Consider the following 18,343-nt stretch of genomic DNA (forward strand, 5'->3'; position numbering starts at 1 on the left):
GTTTTGTGTTCGTATATCGGAACGATCTATAATTTCACTTTGATCTCCAGCTTCATTATTTGAGTACGTGATTACCATCAGAAGACACATTACGAAGCAGGAACGTACCTTTACCTTTCACAATCCAGCTGACTTATCGTTCTCGGACATGACTGGAAGCACGTTTCATGTGTCAACAACAAAATAAATGAACAATCCGCGTTTAAAATAATGTCAATTTCGGATGCAAAATACTTGTGCTCTTGCTAATGAAAGACCGCGTGAATTTGAATTCACCAAACGGAACTTCATTTCACACTTTTCCATTGGTTCAAAAGGCGCACGTGATGATGCAATTCACTTAGTGGGGAGACTGGTAACCAGTATAGCTCAAACATGGCGGATGATTTTGCTCGATGATGAGCAAGTTGAAAAAAGCGGTCGTTTTCAGAGCTAAATAAAATATTCCAACGCTTTTGAGGTATAAGCAGCGAGAGGAAGATTTCGTATTGTTTTTCAAGAAGCGATGACCTTTTATTAGGCAAAGCCGCGATGAAAAACGTGTTGTGGACATGTTTGGAAAGCTAAGGTACGAGAAGTGCACTTTGAATAAGCTTTCAGTATCGTGCTTATTGTTGATAATTTTTTTTTAAAGATTTAAGTCGCAATAAATGTATATAGATGCTGGTTAATGTCAAGAAATCCTTGTTGTTATAGGCAATTAAAGAAATGATTATTAAAATTTTTTACGCTTTTTATTACCTTTGAACAGTTATCGTTTTTCCTAAAAATTAAGCCAGTGTTTCCAAGTTAACAATGACTTAGAATTCCTAGGAATTCCCACAAATTCTCATTGGTGTTTTAGCAATTCCCAATAATTCCCATAAGTTCCAAAGACAGTTTCCTTCAAACTTGGAATTATTGGGAATTCCTAGGAATTCCCAAAAATTCCCACTGGTGTTTTAACCCATTCCCAAGTATTCCCAAATATTCCAAGGTTTTTTATCTTTGCTCATTTGCATGTCTTGGAATAAATTGGAATTCCTAGGAATTCCTAGGAAATCCTAGGAATTCCCAGAACTCTGGGAATTCATTTCGCAAGGGATGTCTTCTTTTGATGTAACTAAACTTGTAGAACAACCAATGCAGTGTTTCATCTCATGACACTAAACCTAAGTGGGTTGAACAAAAGATGAATCCTTGAGTTTGTCACAAACCACCTTGAAGTCTTTGGGTATGGGATTAAACACTTTGTTGGGTGTTCGATACATTTGTCAAATGAACAATAATCTTTGAAGAAAATGAAATTAAAAATTGCAAAATCTTAATATGTTCATTAGAATTTGAAATTCCATTCTTCTTTCCTCTTTGTTTCCTTCATGAAGTATTAATGAGATTGAAAATTAAAACATTTAAGTTCAAGATTTCTTTGCTGGGAAAAAAGACTAAAGTCTTTTGTTTATTTGTGTTCTATTTTTGATTGTGCATTCTAGTGATATTTTTCAAAGTCACTATTAATTATATTATATTAAAGTTTTCACAACTTAGTTTTATAAGAAGGGCTAAGTATGATGTTAAGCAGGTAATACAGCCTAGGGATTTTTTTGTAGGTAATTTATGAAACTTGATGTTGCATGACTGTTTACTTAACGTTTAAAGGTCTTTGCCGTGGTTCCCTGTCTATTTGGCAGAGTCTACCACTTAGAAATTCCAAACCTTCGTGACCCTCTTTCATTTTGGAAAAGCATGTTGGCTTTGAAGCATCTTCATGCGATGATAGAATTGATCTAAGAATTCCATGAAATACTGATGTTTATCAAAATAATACTCAAGAATATTTTCATCCCTATATCAATAAAATATGGGGAAGAAGAAACAGTTTGCCCAGGTTATCATTTTTGATAGCAAGTTAACCCAAGTCTGACTCTGTCTCCCCAGATCATGATGGGGAGGCAAAAGACTTGTTCATCGTTGACCCTGAATCATTTTTGCCTCAAAAGAGTCCTCTTCTCCTGCTAGATAGAGTTTGAAATTGATATATCAAAAAAAAAAACATAGACCCACAACGTTGCATATCCTTTGGCGTTTCCACGATGGGAGCAACAAATTTGCACCCTCCCAGCCACCGCACACACATCTGTAAATTTGTAAACTGAATTTATTTTTCGGTTGTTTTTAGCACAACACTACTCTCAAACTAGGTAACCTTAAGCACTTAATTTAGTCCCCTCTTTCAAACAGTTTGGATGGTTTTTTTTCCTATTTAGTCCAAATTAAATATTTTACAGAAAAATACTTGGAAGGGCTATTCCATTGACATTATTTTACATCATATCAATACGCCGACCCATAGTAATCTCTTTAGTGCTGGTCAAGTTTTGATTTCCTAGTATATGTTTTCAAGACAGTATATGCGAAACCAATACAGTGCTGTAAAGGCTGCTGGATTAAAGCAATCTTCTAAGAGTCTTCTTAAGGACAAATATAGCCGGAATACAGAAGGTTTTTGAGTCTTTATTTAAAACACTAAGCTACAACAGACTTTAACGCTTCGAAAGGAGACGAACTCTTAAAGAAAAGAAGGGGACAGCTTTACTATTTACTTTTTAACCAGCTATTAAGATACCGTTTGCAGTCTGAGACAGTTGTGTTTGGAATTCCTGTTCTCACCAGAATTGTAGGACGGTGCGTTGACAATACGTTGACAAGTGTGTTCAGTGTATCTGCTCAAATAAAGCTGGGAAGGCTGAGGACATACACTTATACTGTGCAAGAACCCCCTCTAAGTAAAAACCTGTCATGTGCTGTCGATCTACACATATTCTCTGAATGTACGGTCCTTTAACCACGGCCGCTTTTCAATTCGTTTTCCTTTTGGAACCAAGGTTTCTTGGCAGCTTGGAGAGTTCTGTGCGGTTGCAAAGACCGCGGAAATTAACTTAAAGTCTATAATTATCGATCACACATGCTTACCTCTTTGTAAAATTTTTAACAGTTTACTCTGCATAATGGCGATAAAATCTTCTGTTTATCGTGTCCATATTTGAATTAGCTCCTTTTAAATCACTGTTTCATGGTATGAATGGTCTTTTTAGGCACGGAGATAAAGATCTTTATCAATTGTTTAACTACTCTTCTTGCTGTCTTCTACTATCGTTGCTTATTGTCGTAAATACTTGAAACGTTCAATCTTTTCAGCTTACGACGAAAATTTCAATAAGGAATCGAACCTACCGACATGTTTTGGCAAAGGCGGACGTAGACCCCGGTGGTGTAGCCATCCTTTTCTTGGTTGGGTGGGTTATCTTAATATAGGGGTAACCTGATGATCGTCCTTCAGGTCTTGTTTTGGCTACCTGTAAACTGTGTGTATATAGGTCTCGTTTTGGCTACCTGTAAACAGTGTGTATATATAAAGAGTGACAAAATGTTCATAAAACATCTTTTAGATAACTGAACAGGCTTATCAGTTGTAGGGTTGATCCATTAATAGGTAAAACTCTAGCGCCCGAGCTGCAACATAGAGGCTTTGCAACTAATCAATTAAGTCGGAATCTATTTAGCACCATGAACACAGTGGTAAATTTTATCTCTAACACTTTCCAATTCAAGGAGTCTTTTCCGACTTTCGCAAACTCTAGTGACAGTATAATATTGTAAAAGTTGGTGCAAAACTTTTATTACAGCAAAGGATTGTTTTAGATGCGTTTGCAGCCATTAAAAAGCACTTAAATTTATATATCAAAAGCATGTCATAGGGTCCCACAGTATGTCACCCTTAAGCGTTCGGGTGAGAGCCCCTCCCTTTACCCTCGGCTTCATTCCCACATTCTCTGCGATCCGAGTTTACTTTCCATTCGTTGTTTGTTTACTTTTTCCCTGCGAAAAATAGTGTTCTAAACAGTTCCGATTATTGAATTTCGTGAGCTTTTTCATTCCATGATAACTAAATAGTACAAAGGTTGTTTTTAAAAACATTTTCTAATTTTCGGCGAATAAGAAGTACTGTACGTAATGTTTTGATAAAACAGAAGTATAAGATGCATTCAGAAGTGCCAAGACGAAATCGAGATATCTTAACACAGGTTGAATAAACCATGCCATTGTCGCAAAAACAGAGTGATACTACTATCCAAAATTTAGCCCAGGTCATAAAATATTTGTCGACTGATAATACACAACTGTTAAGACACTAGACATATTCTACGAAAAAGCCTTTCAAGGACAACAGCAGTTGACTTGAGCCAGACTGGAAAGGCATTTCGGAAACACAGCTGGGTAAACATGTGAAAAGAACAGGACTTAAAAAGAGGGCTTGAAACCAATCTCTACGCTGTCTGCTTGGACATTTGTTTTCAGAGTCGAAGATGCATACTTTCATCGTATTGCTGTTAACGGGGTTCGCCTGGCAAATCAATGCAAAGAACTATGTACGAGTCTGTTACCACACCAACTGGTCTCAGTATCGCCCAGGTGCAGGCAAGTTCTGGCCTGAGAATATCGACCCCGATCTTTGCACACATTTGGTGTACTCTTTTGCCAAGATTAACCGTAACAACGACAAACTGGCCATGTACGAGTGGAACGATGACAAACTATACCCAAGGTTTAACGCACTAAAGAAGAAAAACGCTGGTTTGAGAACCCTTCTGGCCGTAGGTGGTTGGAACCACGAGAATCATAACAGCCCATTCTCGAAGATGGTCAAAACTGCAGCTTCTAGAAAGGTAATTTTAAAGGCTACCTTTATAGCTGATCTATCAGAACAGTCAGTGTCTTTTAAAGGGAAAAAATTTACTGCGATATTAATATTTCAGCCCTGAAAGACCCTAAAAAGCGTTGATTTTCTATTTTAACCCTACTGTTTCATTTAAACTTGCCGATTCCTTAGGGATTATGAAATTAGCCGCAGTGATGTCATTAAAATAACAGAGCCTACCGTTTAATTTTAATCTAAAACATCAAACTTGATTTCATAAATTTCAGGAAAAGGCGATGAGGGCAACTTAGATTACTACCGATATTTCTCATGTGAAGAAAAATAGCCAGAAAAATCTCTAACATGTCAAGTACATGTAGTTAGATAAAGAAAACATCTCTCAATAGCTCTATGCGGCATGGAATCCTACTGCCGCTAGCGCGGTTTCTTAAATCTTGCTAACAGCTTATACTTGAGCAAGTTGTTAGACTGTTTTGTGTCCGTCCATCTTTCTTTTTGCTATATATTTTGTTAATTAATGTAAACACCATTCTTTTCACGCAAGGTATTTATTGACTCTTCAATTGAGATGCTGCGAACCTGGGGTTTCGATGGTCTCGATCTGGATTGGGAATATCCTGCTGTTCGAGGCGGCTCTCCACCGGGAGACAAACAAAAATTCACTGTTCTCTGCCAGGAGTTGTTGGATGCCTTCAAAGCGGAGGCGGCGCAAACTGGAAGGCCACGTCTTTTGCTAACAGCTGCTGTGGCAGCTGGTTATGCTACAATCGACAAAGCCTACGAGGTCGCAAAATTAGGTCCATTGCTTGACATTCTCAATTTGATGACCTATGACCTTCACGGTAACTGGGACAAAGTGACCGGCCATCATACAGCCATGGTAGGAGATGACAAGCTGACAGTGCCTTACGCAGCCCAGTACTGGATTGACAAAGGTTTTCCTGCAAATAAGATCGCTCTCGGTATGGCTACGTATGGACGAGCGTTCGCCCTGAAAGACCCCAGCAACAGTGGTCTCGGTGCCCCAAAGCACGATTGGCAGAAGCCTCACAAGGGACAGTACACCCGTGAAGCAGGATTCCTGGCCTACTACGAGATCTGCAAGCTTGGCTTGAATGTTGTCACAGTAAATGGAGTCGATGCTCCATACGGCCACAATGGTACCATCTGGGTAGGCTTTGACGATAAGCATAGCCTGAAAAACAAGACAACCGAGGTTATCAAGAAAAAGGGTCTTATGGGTGCAATGTTCTGGGCCCTGGATTTAGATGATTTCAGTGGCAAGCAATGTGGTCAAGGTCAATATCCGTTGATTAACGCCGTGAAAAAGTACTTGGGGGGCTACACCCCACCACCTCGGCCAACGGTGCAGACTCCTTCACCTGGTGCTACAACCACTGAACCCAGCCCTGTAACGACGTTACCTCCGGTACCACCAACTAACACGCCCACAGGGAGATGCGTAGCTATACCACCATACGATCAGCAACCAGGCATGAATGAATGGTGCAGCTCAAATTGTGCAATTGGAAATTGCCCTGCGAGTCACTGCAAATGTGATTAAGACAAAGCAAAAATGCTTTACTGATTAAGGTGCAATAATGTAATGTATAAGGTATTGGGACAGAGATGTAGAATAAAATATCAGTGATTAAATTCTGCTAATCCGCATTCACTCAGGCTTCTTACGTTACCCAGGGGTATATATGATCTACGATTAACAGGGGATTTGACAGTTCACATGGTTTGCTCCAAATATTTGTATTCCTCAGCCCCACTCCCCTTCGGAGCTACTACGTAAACTGCTTATCCCCATAGACCTCTGTTGTCGAAAACATTCCGTATGTCCTTTTCCCACTGCCTTCTCGGTCTTCCTCTTCCTCGTTTCCCATCTATTTTTCCCTCCAAGATGATCTTTCCCAAGCCCTCACTTCTTTTCAACTGGCCAAAATACTTCAGCTTTTTTTTCCTTATAAAGATCTTTAACCATTGATTTTCCACTTTCAGTTCCTCCCTAATTGACTTATTTGTTCTCATGGGTTTGAACAATCGATTATTTTTCCAGGAAAATAACAAAAGGTGTTCTTTAAAACGTTGAACTTTTTAAGGATCGTGTTTTTGTGTAGTATTTTCAATCTTGTCGGCAATTGTGGTTGCCACTGGCCCTGTCACGCAGTGTCACTTCAAAGTTTGCCCAGAACCGTATCGGGATTGTGCCATTTTCGTTTGCGATTACACAACAATTTGGAAATAGGACTTTAAAAAGTTGGATGATCATGCAAAAATGCAAGGCATCAAAGCTATTTTAGAACGAAAAAATTATCCGACACCTTACTGCTTACAAAACATCCTTCAAACTACTATTTCAATCGAACAAATTCTTTTTGAGTTTTACCTTTCGACAGCAGAAGGACGGACGCTAGAATTAAAAAAATCGTAAAGAAAAGTGACAGTGCAAGTGCAAGAAATATGTCGAGCCGTTTGAAAATTATTCAGTTACTTGTGTAAGTAGACCAAAATGTTTACAAAACCGCTAGCAAGAGCGCCTTAATATAAACTAATCAAATCCTTCTTTCTTGCAATCGGCCAAAGCTATACCCATAATCATTCATACACTTTTTTAAAAAGATTGAGACTACTATAAGGAGGTAAGGCTGCCTTTCAAAAGCGCTTCGTTTCCGTCAGTATAACGGCCGAACATCAAGATTGTCCGTTTTTTACCGTATTCCTTCCATAAACACTTCATCCCAAAGTATCTCGATAACGCTTTCTTCGCTTAAACTTCACAAGCATAGAGGGGACTATTGGAAGAAAAAACTCCTGTGAACTTCAGTGCCGAGAAATAGGGCTGCAAGTAAAATACGTAATGGCGTCATTTCGTTGCTATAACAAGTCTGATGTCATTGTAACACTGACCATAACAAATTTCATCTTCATCTATAATACAGCTGTGGTGGTAACCTTTGCAAATCTTTGTTAATGGTGACGTAGTTTCTGCTCAAAGGTGGGAGGTATTGACCCTGAAAAATACCCCATCGAGTCGTCTTAACGTAAAAGAGATTGTGATGGACCTTTTGTATTAAACCGTTCCTTGATCCCAACATTTTCACCCCTAAAGATGTGAGTCGTTAAGCATAAATTAACTGCGACGTTTGAGTATGATTTACAAACTTCCGTTTCGGAAGGAAATGTGAGGATACTTGGCGTTTTAGTGCTATGTGCAATTGTAAGTTTATGTTTTATTCAGTACCCTTGACCTTTCCCGTTATTATTAATATAATTTTTGAAACTCTTTTTTACTCACTAATTAAAACCGTAAAAAGATACCCCTTAATTAATCTACAAGAGTGTTTATAATTTGTTGCAACGCTTATTTTATTTCTACTTCATGGCCTAACAAAAACCAAACACACTAGAGTCAATCAATCAATCAATCAGTCACCGCGCTTCTTTCTAGGTGCACTTGCAGTGACTCGCTGGACAATTTCCCATTGCACAGTTTAACTTGCACCATTCATCCATGTTCGGTCCGGTATTGTATGGTGGGATTGCCTCACAATTTTTTCCGGGACCTGGTGAAACTGGACGCTGGGTTGAAGGTACCGGCCCGGAGGTTGTTACAGGACATGGTACCGCTGTTGTTACAGGGCCAGGTTCAGTCGTAGTGACAGGGACGGGTCCGGTGGTCGTTTCAGGGCCTGGTGCTGAAGTGGTAAAAGGTGGAGTAGTTGGACGTGGTTGTGGTACGTTGGTTTCCAGGGCCTTTTTCACTGAGTTTATTAGGGGATATGTGCCTTGACCGCAATGTTTGCCACTAAAATCGTCTAAATCAAGAGCCCAAAACATCGCTCCCATGAGATTCTTCTTTTTTATCACCTCTGCAATCTTGTATTTCAGACTCTGTTGGTCATCATAGCCTACCCACCCTCTGCTATTGTACCCGTATGGAGCTTTCACTGCATTTTCGGTAACAATAGTCAAACCCATCTTGCAGATCTCGTAGTAGGCCAGGAATCCAGGCTCACGGGTGTACTGACCTTTAGGCGGACTTGTCCATTCGGCCTTAGGAGCGCCGAGGCCGTTATTATTCGCATCTTTAAGGGCGAACGCTCGTCCATACGTCGCCATTCCAAGGGCAATTTTTTCAGGTGGAAATCCTCCCTTTATCCAGTACTGGGCTGCGTATGGCACGTAGTAATCTTTCCCATCTCCCGTAATATCGACCATTGCTGTGTGGTGTCCTGTCACCTTGTCCCAGCTGCCGTGAAGGTCATAGGTCATCAGGTTGAGTATGTCCAGCACTTTACCCAGTTTCTTGATCTCGTATGCTTTCTCGATGGTGTCCCTACCAGCTGATACAGCAGCTGTCAGCAAAAGGCGATGCTCGCCGGTTTGGGCCGCTTCAGCTTTGAATTCATCCAACAGCTCTTCACAAAGATATGTGAACCTCTGTTTGTCTTCTGGGACGGAGCCTCCTCTGTCTTTTCTACCCGGATACTCCCAATCCAGATCGAGGCCATCAAATCCCCACTTTCGCAGAAACGATACTGCATGTTCAATAAAAACCTAAATGTTAAAAAACAACAATAATTTGCTCTTGTTAATCAATGCTTGTGAAGAAAGAGATTACCCCGGAGTTCTTTCCGAGTTTTGCGCAAGGCTTTCTTAAGTTCCACAAAGCTTGAAAACGGCAAATGCATCATCTTCTTTTGAAAAAGGAACAGATCAAACTGGCGACGTGGCGAATATTGCTTCCCCATTTTTGGGCATTAAAGGGTTAAAGGTTGTTCTCAAAACACCGATAAAGCATAAAAGGGAAGAGAAAATTGACATAAGGAGTTACTGGATCACACGCACAGGTTGTTTATTAAGACTAAAAGCTTTCAACCCTACAAGCTTACGTAAAGTACTCTTTACAAAGAATTTTTTTTTTACAACGAATACATTTTCAGGTCGGATACGGCGATTTGGAAACATTACCCTTCTGGAAGCTGCAGTGCGGACCATCTTGGAAAATGGACTGTTTGTATTTTCGTGGTTCCAACCTCCTACGGCCAAGAGGGTTTTCAAAGTGGGATTTTTCTGTTTGAGTGCGTTGAACCTTGGGTATAATTTGTCATCGTTCCACTCGTACATGGCCAATGTGTCGGTATTCCTGTTAATCTTGGCAAAAGAGTACACCAGGTGGGTACACAGGTAAGGATCAATATTCTCAGGCCAGAACTTGCCTAGACCAGGGCGATACTGAGACCAGTTTGTATGGTAGCACACTCGTACATATTTCTTTGCACTTATGAACGGGGTAAAACCCGCCAAGAGTAGGATGATGAACGCACGCATTTTGAGGTATTATCAACGCAAATACCCAAAGCAGTGTAAATGGCTGGGATTCTAGAGCACTTCTTTATAAAGCAGTAACTGCTACGCGTTTTTAAACAGCTGTGCATATGAAGTTCCCGTATGTTCTTCCTTTAACCAATTGCACTTTAAGTTTCATATGATGTTTGAACAGAAATGGTGTTTTGTTTTAATAGCGGTACAAACTCAGCTGCAAGTGTGTTAAGATGTCTTTAAAAAATCAGACAGGAGTTTGAAATTGTTTTATTTAGCAGTTTTAGCCTGTGTTTAGATAACTCCCTTGACTTGTCTTGCCCACGGTAAGGGTAAAAAGGTGACATGTAAAATCAGAACACAAACCATGATCTATCATTTAAAGGTTTTTTCGAATCACACTAGCAGGCACGGATAAGGTCTCTAAAACGACTGAGATATGTTTAGAATTGAAAAATGAAACGTAAAATCTTTTTTCATCCCTCGTATCTTCTAGTTATACAGTTAAGCTATTGTTACATTGCAGAGCTCTGCAGGATATTGGTTGTTTTCTAATATCAACTTACAAAGATAAAGGTCTTTAAGGGGAAGAAAACATGACTTGGGGTACGTTTTTATACCTTACCTGTGTAGACCCATTACAGTCGAACCTCCATTAACGATCACTTCCTCACAACGGCCACCTCTCTACGACGGCCACTTTTTTGGCAGACATCCCATACGTTGACTCTTGTTTAAACCTCTCCACAAAGGCCACTTTCTTCTGTCCCAAGGTGGCCGTTGTGGGGAGGTTCAACTGTAGTGATTTTTTTTCATCAGGCGAAAAGACCCTTCCTCTGTTGTTTCAACTTTTGAGTAAGAAACGTTAGCCAAAATAGGTTAACACCGCTGGAAAGAATTAGTAAAGATCCAATTCTAGGACACATTTTTATGGTGGGGGGCAAGTCCGTGCCCCCCCCCCCCCCCCAACCCCACTATACAAAAGTCTGTAACATTATGCGACTTTGTGAAGCGATATCTTTGGTCATCTTTAGACGTACAACCTCAAACTTAAATTGACTAATTTTATGGCGTTCTAAGGGTTCTAAAAGAACAAAAGGGCGATCTAAGAAACAATAATCGGATTGGTCAAAATGAACGTTTTATACCCCCAATAAATGAAACATTCCCGTATGAAATCAAAGACGACAATTTTCTGATACAAATATGGTGAATACAAATTTTGAGTTTCAGTGTTGTGGCCATTTAATTTATATACATATACAATTTTTTTTTTCACGGCTTAGAGAATGTCTGGTAATGTAAAAGGGAGTGGCATAGACGCATTAAGTCCGCGGTTGGCCCCACCCCGTGTATTCTGCGGCAAGTTTATCACCGCTTTCTCTAGTGGTGTTTGTTAAGTATTTATTGGTAAACTCCGGGCTTTTTTCTTTGGTTTCTGTAAGGCAATAAATAGCGGCTTCGTCAGCCAATAAAAAATAGATCCCTCGATCATTTTTCTCCCTCCCTGTGCGTCTTCGTGTATTAACATGTGTTGAAAAAATCGTCTTCTGTACATTTATGCAATTTTAGTCTAGAAATCCACGCACGGGAAAATGGTCTAGCTCTTTCAGTATTTATTGCTTCCCCTTTTCCTTTGTTAGGGCAATTTTTAGTGCCAGATATTAAGCCGAAACGAAAAACTGCCAAAAAATTATTTCCCGTTTTTAGTTTCTCCCTGCATATAAAACTACAATTTTTCAAGTGTTAAAGCGTATGCTTTACTTAAACTTGCGTAATCGATGTCAAACGGTTATAAGAGCTCTCTAAGTACTCCCGAAAATTTCATTTATTCGTTTGCCTTTATTTTTTACATACATTACTGTCGCTGGTTTGAAGTTATTTAATCAGTCACGGTTACGTTTGACACTGTGTGGAATGAGAATTTCAGTTTATTCAACCTGTGTTAGTATATTTACACCCACCTGACTTCTTTTTTTCAAATTGTGGACCTCTCTTTCATGCATGTCCGTGTGAGGTATCGTCTCAAGTGGTAAACGTTCAAAGAGTTTACTAAGAGTTCTCAAAAGCGTATTACATATTACATCAAAATTTGCTTGGCTTTTGCAAATTTCTATCGTTTGACCACTGTGAAGTAACGGTGTCCTTCAGGCAATAGAGAGATTAAGTATCGTGTTTACGGCATTCAGCAACGATGGTCACGTGACCTCGTTCGCCTTATGCATTACCTAACTAAGGACGAATGTTTTCTCCTCGGTATGAAACGTTGAGGATATAGGAAGATATACAACTAAGTTGAACTCATATCAGTCAGGCCTTTTTATTAAGGGAGGGGAACGGGCAGGGAATGGTATTTCCCTTGCACTTTGACAGCAAACTTTTGTATTATTCAAATTATAAATTGATGACCATATGAGTGCTCTCATTTGAGACAACTTCTAGTATTAAGATTATCTCCCTCAAGACAACACGCGCTTGCCGCGAAATTAAGGCCATGTTGTTTCTCTTTAAACTTAAATGCGGTCTCTCTTCCTTGGGCCCGTTTCAGTTATAACTGGTTGCAGAGATAAACGGAGTTTTTGTTAGTCGGCACAAGACAACAGCTTGATAAATTAGATTCGTGTTCCATAACTGTGGGCAATAATCGTATCGGTCCAAACCCATGTGTTAGAAACCTTGGATCGTGGTTTGACAGCAACTTAAGCATGAGTGATCATATAAACAAGGCTTGTAATGCGGTATTTTATCATTTACATAACTTGAGACGTATTAAGTATTAATTACTTTGGTTCATGCTTTTATATCCAGCCGTCTTGACTATTGTAATGGTTTATTGTCTGGCTTACCAAAGGCGCAGATCGCTAAATTACAGCGTGTACAAAATGCAGCAGCAAGACTTATTATTGGCATTGGAAAGTTCACTCACATTACACCGGCGCTTTATGAGCTGCACTGGCTGCCGGTTTCTTTGCGTATTGACCATAAGATTTTACTTTTGACTATCAAATGTATTTATGGCCTAGCGCCAACTTATCTTAGCGATCTTATTAGTATAAAATCGAATTCATTATATAATCTTAGGTCTACTGGTAAGCTCCTATTGGACCATCCCAAGGGGAAGATGCTTACAACATTGAGAGCAAGATCATTCTCAGCAGCAGCTCCGAAACTCTGGAATGAGCTACCTGTGGAGCTTCGTCAAGCAACATCACTTACCAGTTTTACATCTCGACTTAAAACCTATCTTTTTAAGATGTATTTTTTATAGTTTGTAACTTAGTTTATTTTATTATCACGGTAATGTATTTTCGTTTTCTTTTAAACATATGATTGTAAAGCGCTATTGATCAGCACATGTAAATACGCGCTATATAAATTGGTAAATTATTATTATTATTATTATTATTATTATTATTAAGTGGGTTGGGCCCAAGCCTATTCGGAGCCTCTTTTTGTGCATAAAATGTGTAAAATTGAAATTAATAACATAAAATCCCATAACAATTTCGCAAAGATCTTTGCGAATAATTCTTCAGCATTTTTTTTCCAAAGGGCCAACCCATTTGAGGCTTACCGTAGCATTAGTGCCTAATCCCACTCCAGTGGAGTAGGGCTTAAATCCATAACCAGTTTCTTAAGAATTCTTCAGTTATGAAGATGGCTGGGGCTCAGGTATGAACAAGGCTGTCAACAGTTAAGCGGGTTGATAAAGTGGAACCTAAAAATGACAACCTCGATATAACGAAGTCCTTCCAGGATCAATATTCCACCCTCCATTAATAATAAAATATGTGGAAAATAACCTCGATGAAACCTCGCCATGACGAACATATTTTGCCGGTCCCCTAACCCTTCGTTAAGTATAATAAAAAATTGGTTCCGCTGACCAGAAAGCTATCAAATACATGTAGCCATAGTAGAGGAGACTGGTTAGGAAACCCGGCAAACATCAAAGTTGAAAACAATAGTGCTGTAGGTTATGTTGGAAGCTCCCTGACCGTGCACAATCCTTTGTTTTCTGTTCACAAATTATGACTGAATGAATTAAATGCAATGTTTCTATTGGTCAATAACTTCATACTGATAGGAATGCTACTGAACGTTGTGCACGGTCAGGTCCAAAAAAGCTAAAAAAAAACCGATAACAAAGGGTTTACCTACCATTCCTCTTCTAACTTTCGATAACATCATTGCTATGTCTAATTCACATTTTCAAGAAAATCAACTCGATTATTGATCCAGTCAAACCCCTGTAATAAGGAAACCGGGTGACACGAATGGCAGGAGGCAGTTTGGCCAAGTGGATAGAGTGGTGGACTTATTATGTGAAGGCTCTAGTTCAAGTCCTCAACCCGGATTTTATATCCATAGTCCTGACTTCAATTCCTCGCCCACCCGTCACAAAATGCTTTGCCTCCTACCAGCTGAGGTTGTTATTATTGTTATGTTTCATTTGAATTATTTATTTCATTATCCCTGAAAAGCCCCATAATGGGAGAGACTAATTTAAGTATATATCATTATCATGATTATCTTTGCCCCAGTTGTTGAAAAAAATTCTTGAAACGAAGCCAACCTACCCTCCTCAAAGTGGAAACGTCGTTCGGAACGTTATATTAGGTTCTGCCTTACCTAAGTTTCTGTTACTCGGGCTTCAATGCGTTGAATCCCGGTAACTCGAACTTTGAAGGAAAACGAAAAACAGTTCGAGTTATCGGGGTAATTTCAGTAAAAGTTTGATCAAGGGAAAGGAAATTTAGTTCGATCGAGGTTTTACTGTATATACACATAGGAGCTCGTTTTATTTGGGTTTCACTATATGAAGAACAGTTTACAGACCATTGACGCCGTGTTTCATCGGGACTTGGCTGAAGTGTTAAAACAAGTTAAAGGCAATGCAATATTGTACATTGCTGTTTCATTTTATTATGATACATTACGTGCATCTTTACAGCTTTATTTAAAAGCATTTGCAGTGGCTTGCGGGGCAAAATCCAGCTGCACAGTTGGTCTCGCACCATGCATCCATGCCAGGCAACTGGTCATAAGGTGGTACTGCGACACAACCACCATTAGGTCCTGATGTACCTGGTTCGTTGGTCGGTGGTTTTGGAGCTGATGTGGTGACTGGGTTTGGCTTCACAGTTGTTATAGGGCCTGGCGCAGGAGTGTTGGGAAGTGAAGTCTGCACCGTGGGACGAGGTGATGGGACGTAGCCACCCAAGGACTTTTTGACGGAGTTTATCAGGGGGTAGGGACCTTCACCACATTGACTGCCACTGAAATCATCTAAATCAAGGGCCCAGAACATAACACCCTTGAGACCTTTTTTCTCGACCACCTCTTTTACCTTATAATAAAGGCTGCGTGGATCATCAAAGCCTACCCAGGTGGTGTCGCTATAACCATAAGGAGCCATAACTGCGTTGTCTGTGACGACATTCAAACCCATCTTGCAGATCTCGTAATACGCCAGAAAACCTGCTTCGCGGGTGTATGGACCTTTGATGGGGTTCTGCCAGTCGTGCTTAGGAGCACCAAGGCCATGGTTATTGGGATCTTTCAACCTGAATGCTCTCCCGTATGTCCCCATTCCAAGAGCAATCTTCTCTGCTGGGAATCCGTTGTCGATCCAATACTGAGCCGCGAATGGAACGTTGAGCTTGTCTTCTCCTGACATGGCTGTATGATGCCCTGTCACTGAGTCCCAGTTACCGTGTAGGTCATAGGTCATCAGGTTAAGAATATCCAGAAGTGGACCGAGCTTGTTAACCTCGTAGGCTTTTTCGACTGTAGTATAACCAGCTGCCACAGCGGCGGTCAGCAGCAGACGAGGCTTTCCAGTAGCGGCAGCTTCAGCCTTGAAAGCATTTAACAGTTCCTGGCAGAGAAAGGTAAACCTCTGTTTATCCCCTGGGGGCGAGCCTCCTCTTACAGCGGGATACTCCCAGTCCAGATCAAGACCATCAAAACCCCACTTCCGCAACATGTCAGTTGCTGAGTCTATAAATACCTAGCAATAGATGATAAATGTTAAAAGAAGCAATCAGTATTGTAAAACCGAATTTTTTTGACCAAATTGACTTTAAAGCATAAATAAATAGGACGAAAAAAAAAAAAGAAGAAACGACACTTGAAGTTAGAGCCCTTTCCCATAAAATACAACAAGCTATCATATAAAAAGTAAAACTCGAAAAGCCGACGTGCTATAGCTATGGAATGGAAAAGCGCTGAGCAACCTCCTCGACCTTCATGGTTCTCCATATCAATTCAGCCTCATCAAATAATTGCTGAATTTAGTTTCACATGTTTTATCTCTTCATGTAACAATATCTGAAACCGTTAACCTGGACCTAACGATGTTTGCAGTTTTCCTTAAACGTGATTCTAAATCTGACAATTTTAAACTGTACTGACTCTCGTGTAACCGTACATCTCCCTTTTGGGCTGAAAATCTTCATTTTGGAATCATCTATTTGAGTTTTAACCTTTCCTTAATAATTTTACCTTCCTAGAAGCACTGGTTTTGACCATCTTAGAAAATGGGCTGTCTTGGTTTTCGTGGTTCCAGCCACCTACGGCCAGGGTGGTTTTCAAACCGGGGTTTGCCTTCTTTAGAGCGTTGAACTTTGGGTACAGTTTGTCATCGTTCCACTCGAACATGGCTAGTTTGTTTGTTTTGCGGTTTATCTTTGCAAATGCGTACACCAGATGAGTGCAGAGGAAAGGATCGACATTTTCAGGGTTAAACCTGCCGATACCAGGCCGATACTGGGACCAGTTTGTGTGGTAACACACTCGCACATAATTCTTAGCACTGACGTACGACGCGAAGCTTATAATGAGCAAAGCGAGAAAGGAGCGCATGGCTTTTGACTTAAAAAAATGTGGAAAAGATTACTCCCTAAATAGTTCAGTTACGTTTTATGTAGTCACATTTATTGTTGCAAGCAGCTGAGCACGCGAAATAGTTTTTTGCCTTTCATCTGGCCAATGACAATTCTTATTTGTTTAATAAAAACAATAGGGTTTAAACATAACTGAAAACATAATAGTTCGGCTTTTTTGTTTGTGGAAAACATACGTTGTATCGCAAATAAGACGCTACCAGGGGCGTGAACCGTTTCTTTTGCTAACGACGTGTTAAAAAGAAGACTAATTTCCAAGATATAAATCCCTACATTTTTTCAGTTATATTCTTCAGAGGGCGTTCATGAGAACTAAAAATAAAGAGTCTGTTTTTACTTTATTTTTCTTATTTTTAGAACAGTGGCACGAACTGCGCGGCCCTGGTATTTTGTTAATTGAGGTTAAAATCGTGCTCTCCCCAAATCCATGATTAGACGAGGTCCGGCTTGTTTGATTTTTCTGGTTACACAGCTTTAATTGCAGTTATTGTGGTCTTGACGGTACATGTATGAACTTTAAAAAAAAGGGATTTGCGAATATCCTATCAAACTGTGGCTCCGCAATGCTGAGTACTTTGGTACGCCATTGAATGTAGGTTACCGGTGAAAGCAATACGGTTTTTAACGGCTATAGATAGTTAAAATATTTCTCATTGTTTGCGAGGTGTATAGAAAACGAAAGTTCGGAATAGCCATCTCAACTTTGAGTTTCTGCACAGCCGCGTAGAATTCGCCGAGCCATTTGACCTTGGAGAAGCGTTATATTGTGCATAGCTTTATAAACTATTTTTTAGACGTTCACTAGTGGTGTTGTCTAAGCTTTTGTTATCGGCAAAAAGAAGGAATGAACAACAACTGTTCTATGTTTTTCACATGTTAAATTTTAGTTTATTCACCTGAATAATATTTGGCTCTAGATAAAATTGTTACATTGCGGCGGAAACTAAGGACAAGGAGATCTTAAGTACTTCACAGTCAACTTTCGACTAAGTGCCTCTACAGAATGTTAGAATTATCTCTGAGCTGGCGTGTTAAACCTGCCGATACCAGGCCGATACTGGGACCAGTTTGTGTGGTAACACACTTGCACATAATTCTTAGCACTGACGTACGACGCGAAGCTTATAATGAGCAAAGCAAGAAAGGAGCGCATGGCTTTCGACTTGAAAAAATGTGGAAAAGATTACTCCCTAAATAGTTCAGTTACGTTTTATGTAGTCATATTTATTGTTGCAAGCAGCTGAGCACACGAAAATAGTTTTTTTCATTTCATCCGGCCAATAACAATTCTTATTTGTTTAATAAAAACAATGGGGCTTAAACATAACGGAAAACATAATAGTTGTTTTTTGTTTGTTTGTGGAAAACATACGTTGTATCGCAAATAAGACGCTACGGGGGCGTG

At 39.9% G+C, this 18,343-nt stretch overlaps 2 protein-coding genes across 2 annotated transcripts; one reads left to right on the forward strand and one right to left on the reverse strand.

Moving 5' to 3' along the window:
* Window positions 1-4,325: 4,325 nt before the first annotated feature.
* LOC140937062 (chitinase-3-like protein 1) lies at window positions 4,326-6,364 on the forward strand. The gene is made up of 2 exons (XM_073386593.1): window positions 4,326-4,706; window positions 5,244-6,364. Exons 1-2 carry the CDS (start codon window positions 4,347-4,349, stop codon window positions 6,261-6,263), a joined length of 1,380 nt encoding a protein of 459 aa, XP_073242694.1. The 5' UTR covers window positions 4,326-4,346; the 3' UTR covers window positions 6,264-6,364.
* Window positions 6,365-8,146: 1,782 nt separating this feature from the next.
* LOC140938089 (probable chitinase 10) lies at window positions 8,147-16,924 on the reverse strand. Its single transcript, XM_073387625.1, has 4 exons — window positions 16,538-16,924; window positions 14,994-16,043; window positions 9,680-10,048; window positions 8,147-9,265 (listed from the first exon to the last, which is right to left on the reverse strand). Exons 1-4 carry the CDS (start codon window positions 16,895-16,897, stop codon window positions 8,153-8,155), a joined length of 2,892 nt encoding a protein of 963 aa, XP_073243726.1. The 5' UTR covers window positions 16,898-16,924; the 3' UTR covers window positions 8,147-8,152.
* Window positions 16,925-18,343: the final 1,419 nt, after the last annotated feature.

The sequence above is a fragment of the Porites lutea genome, chromosome 5 (assembly GCF_958299795.1).
Source record: "Porites lutea chromosome 5, jaPorLute2.1, whole genome shotgun sequence".
In the NCBI taxonomy this organism is placed as follows: Eukaryota; Metazoa; Cnidaria; class Anthozoa; order Scleractinia; family Poritidae; genus Porites; species Porites lutea.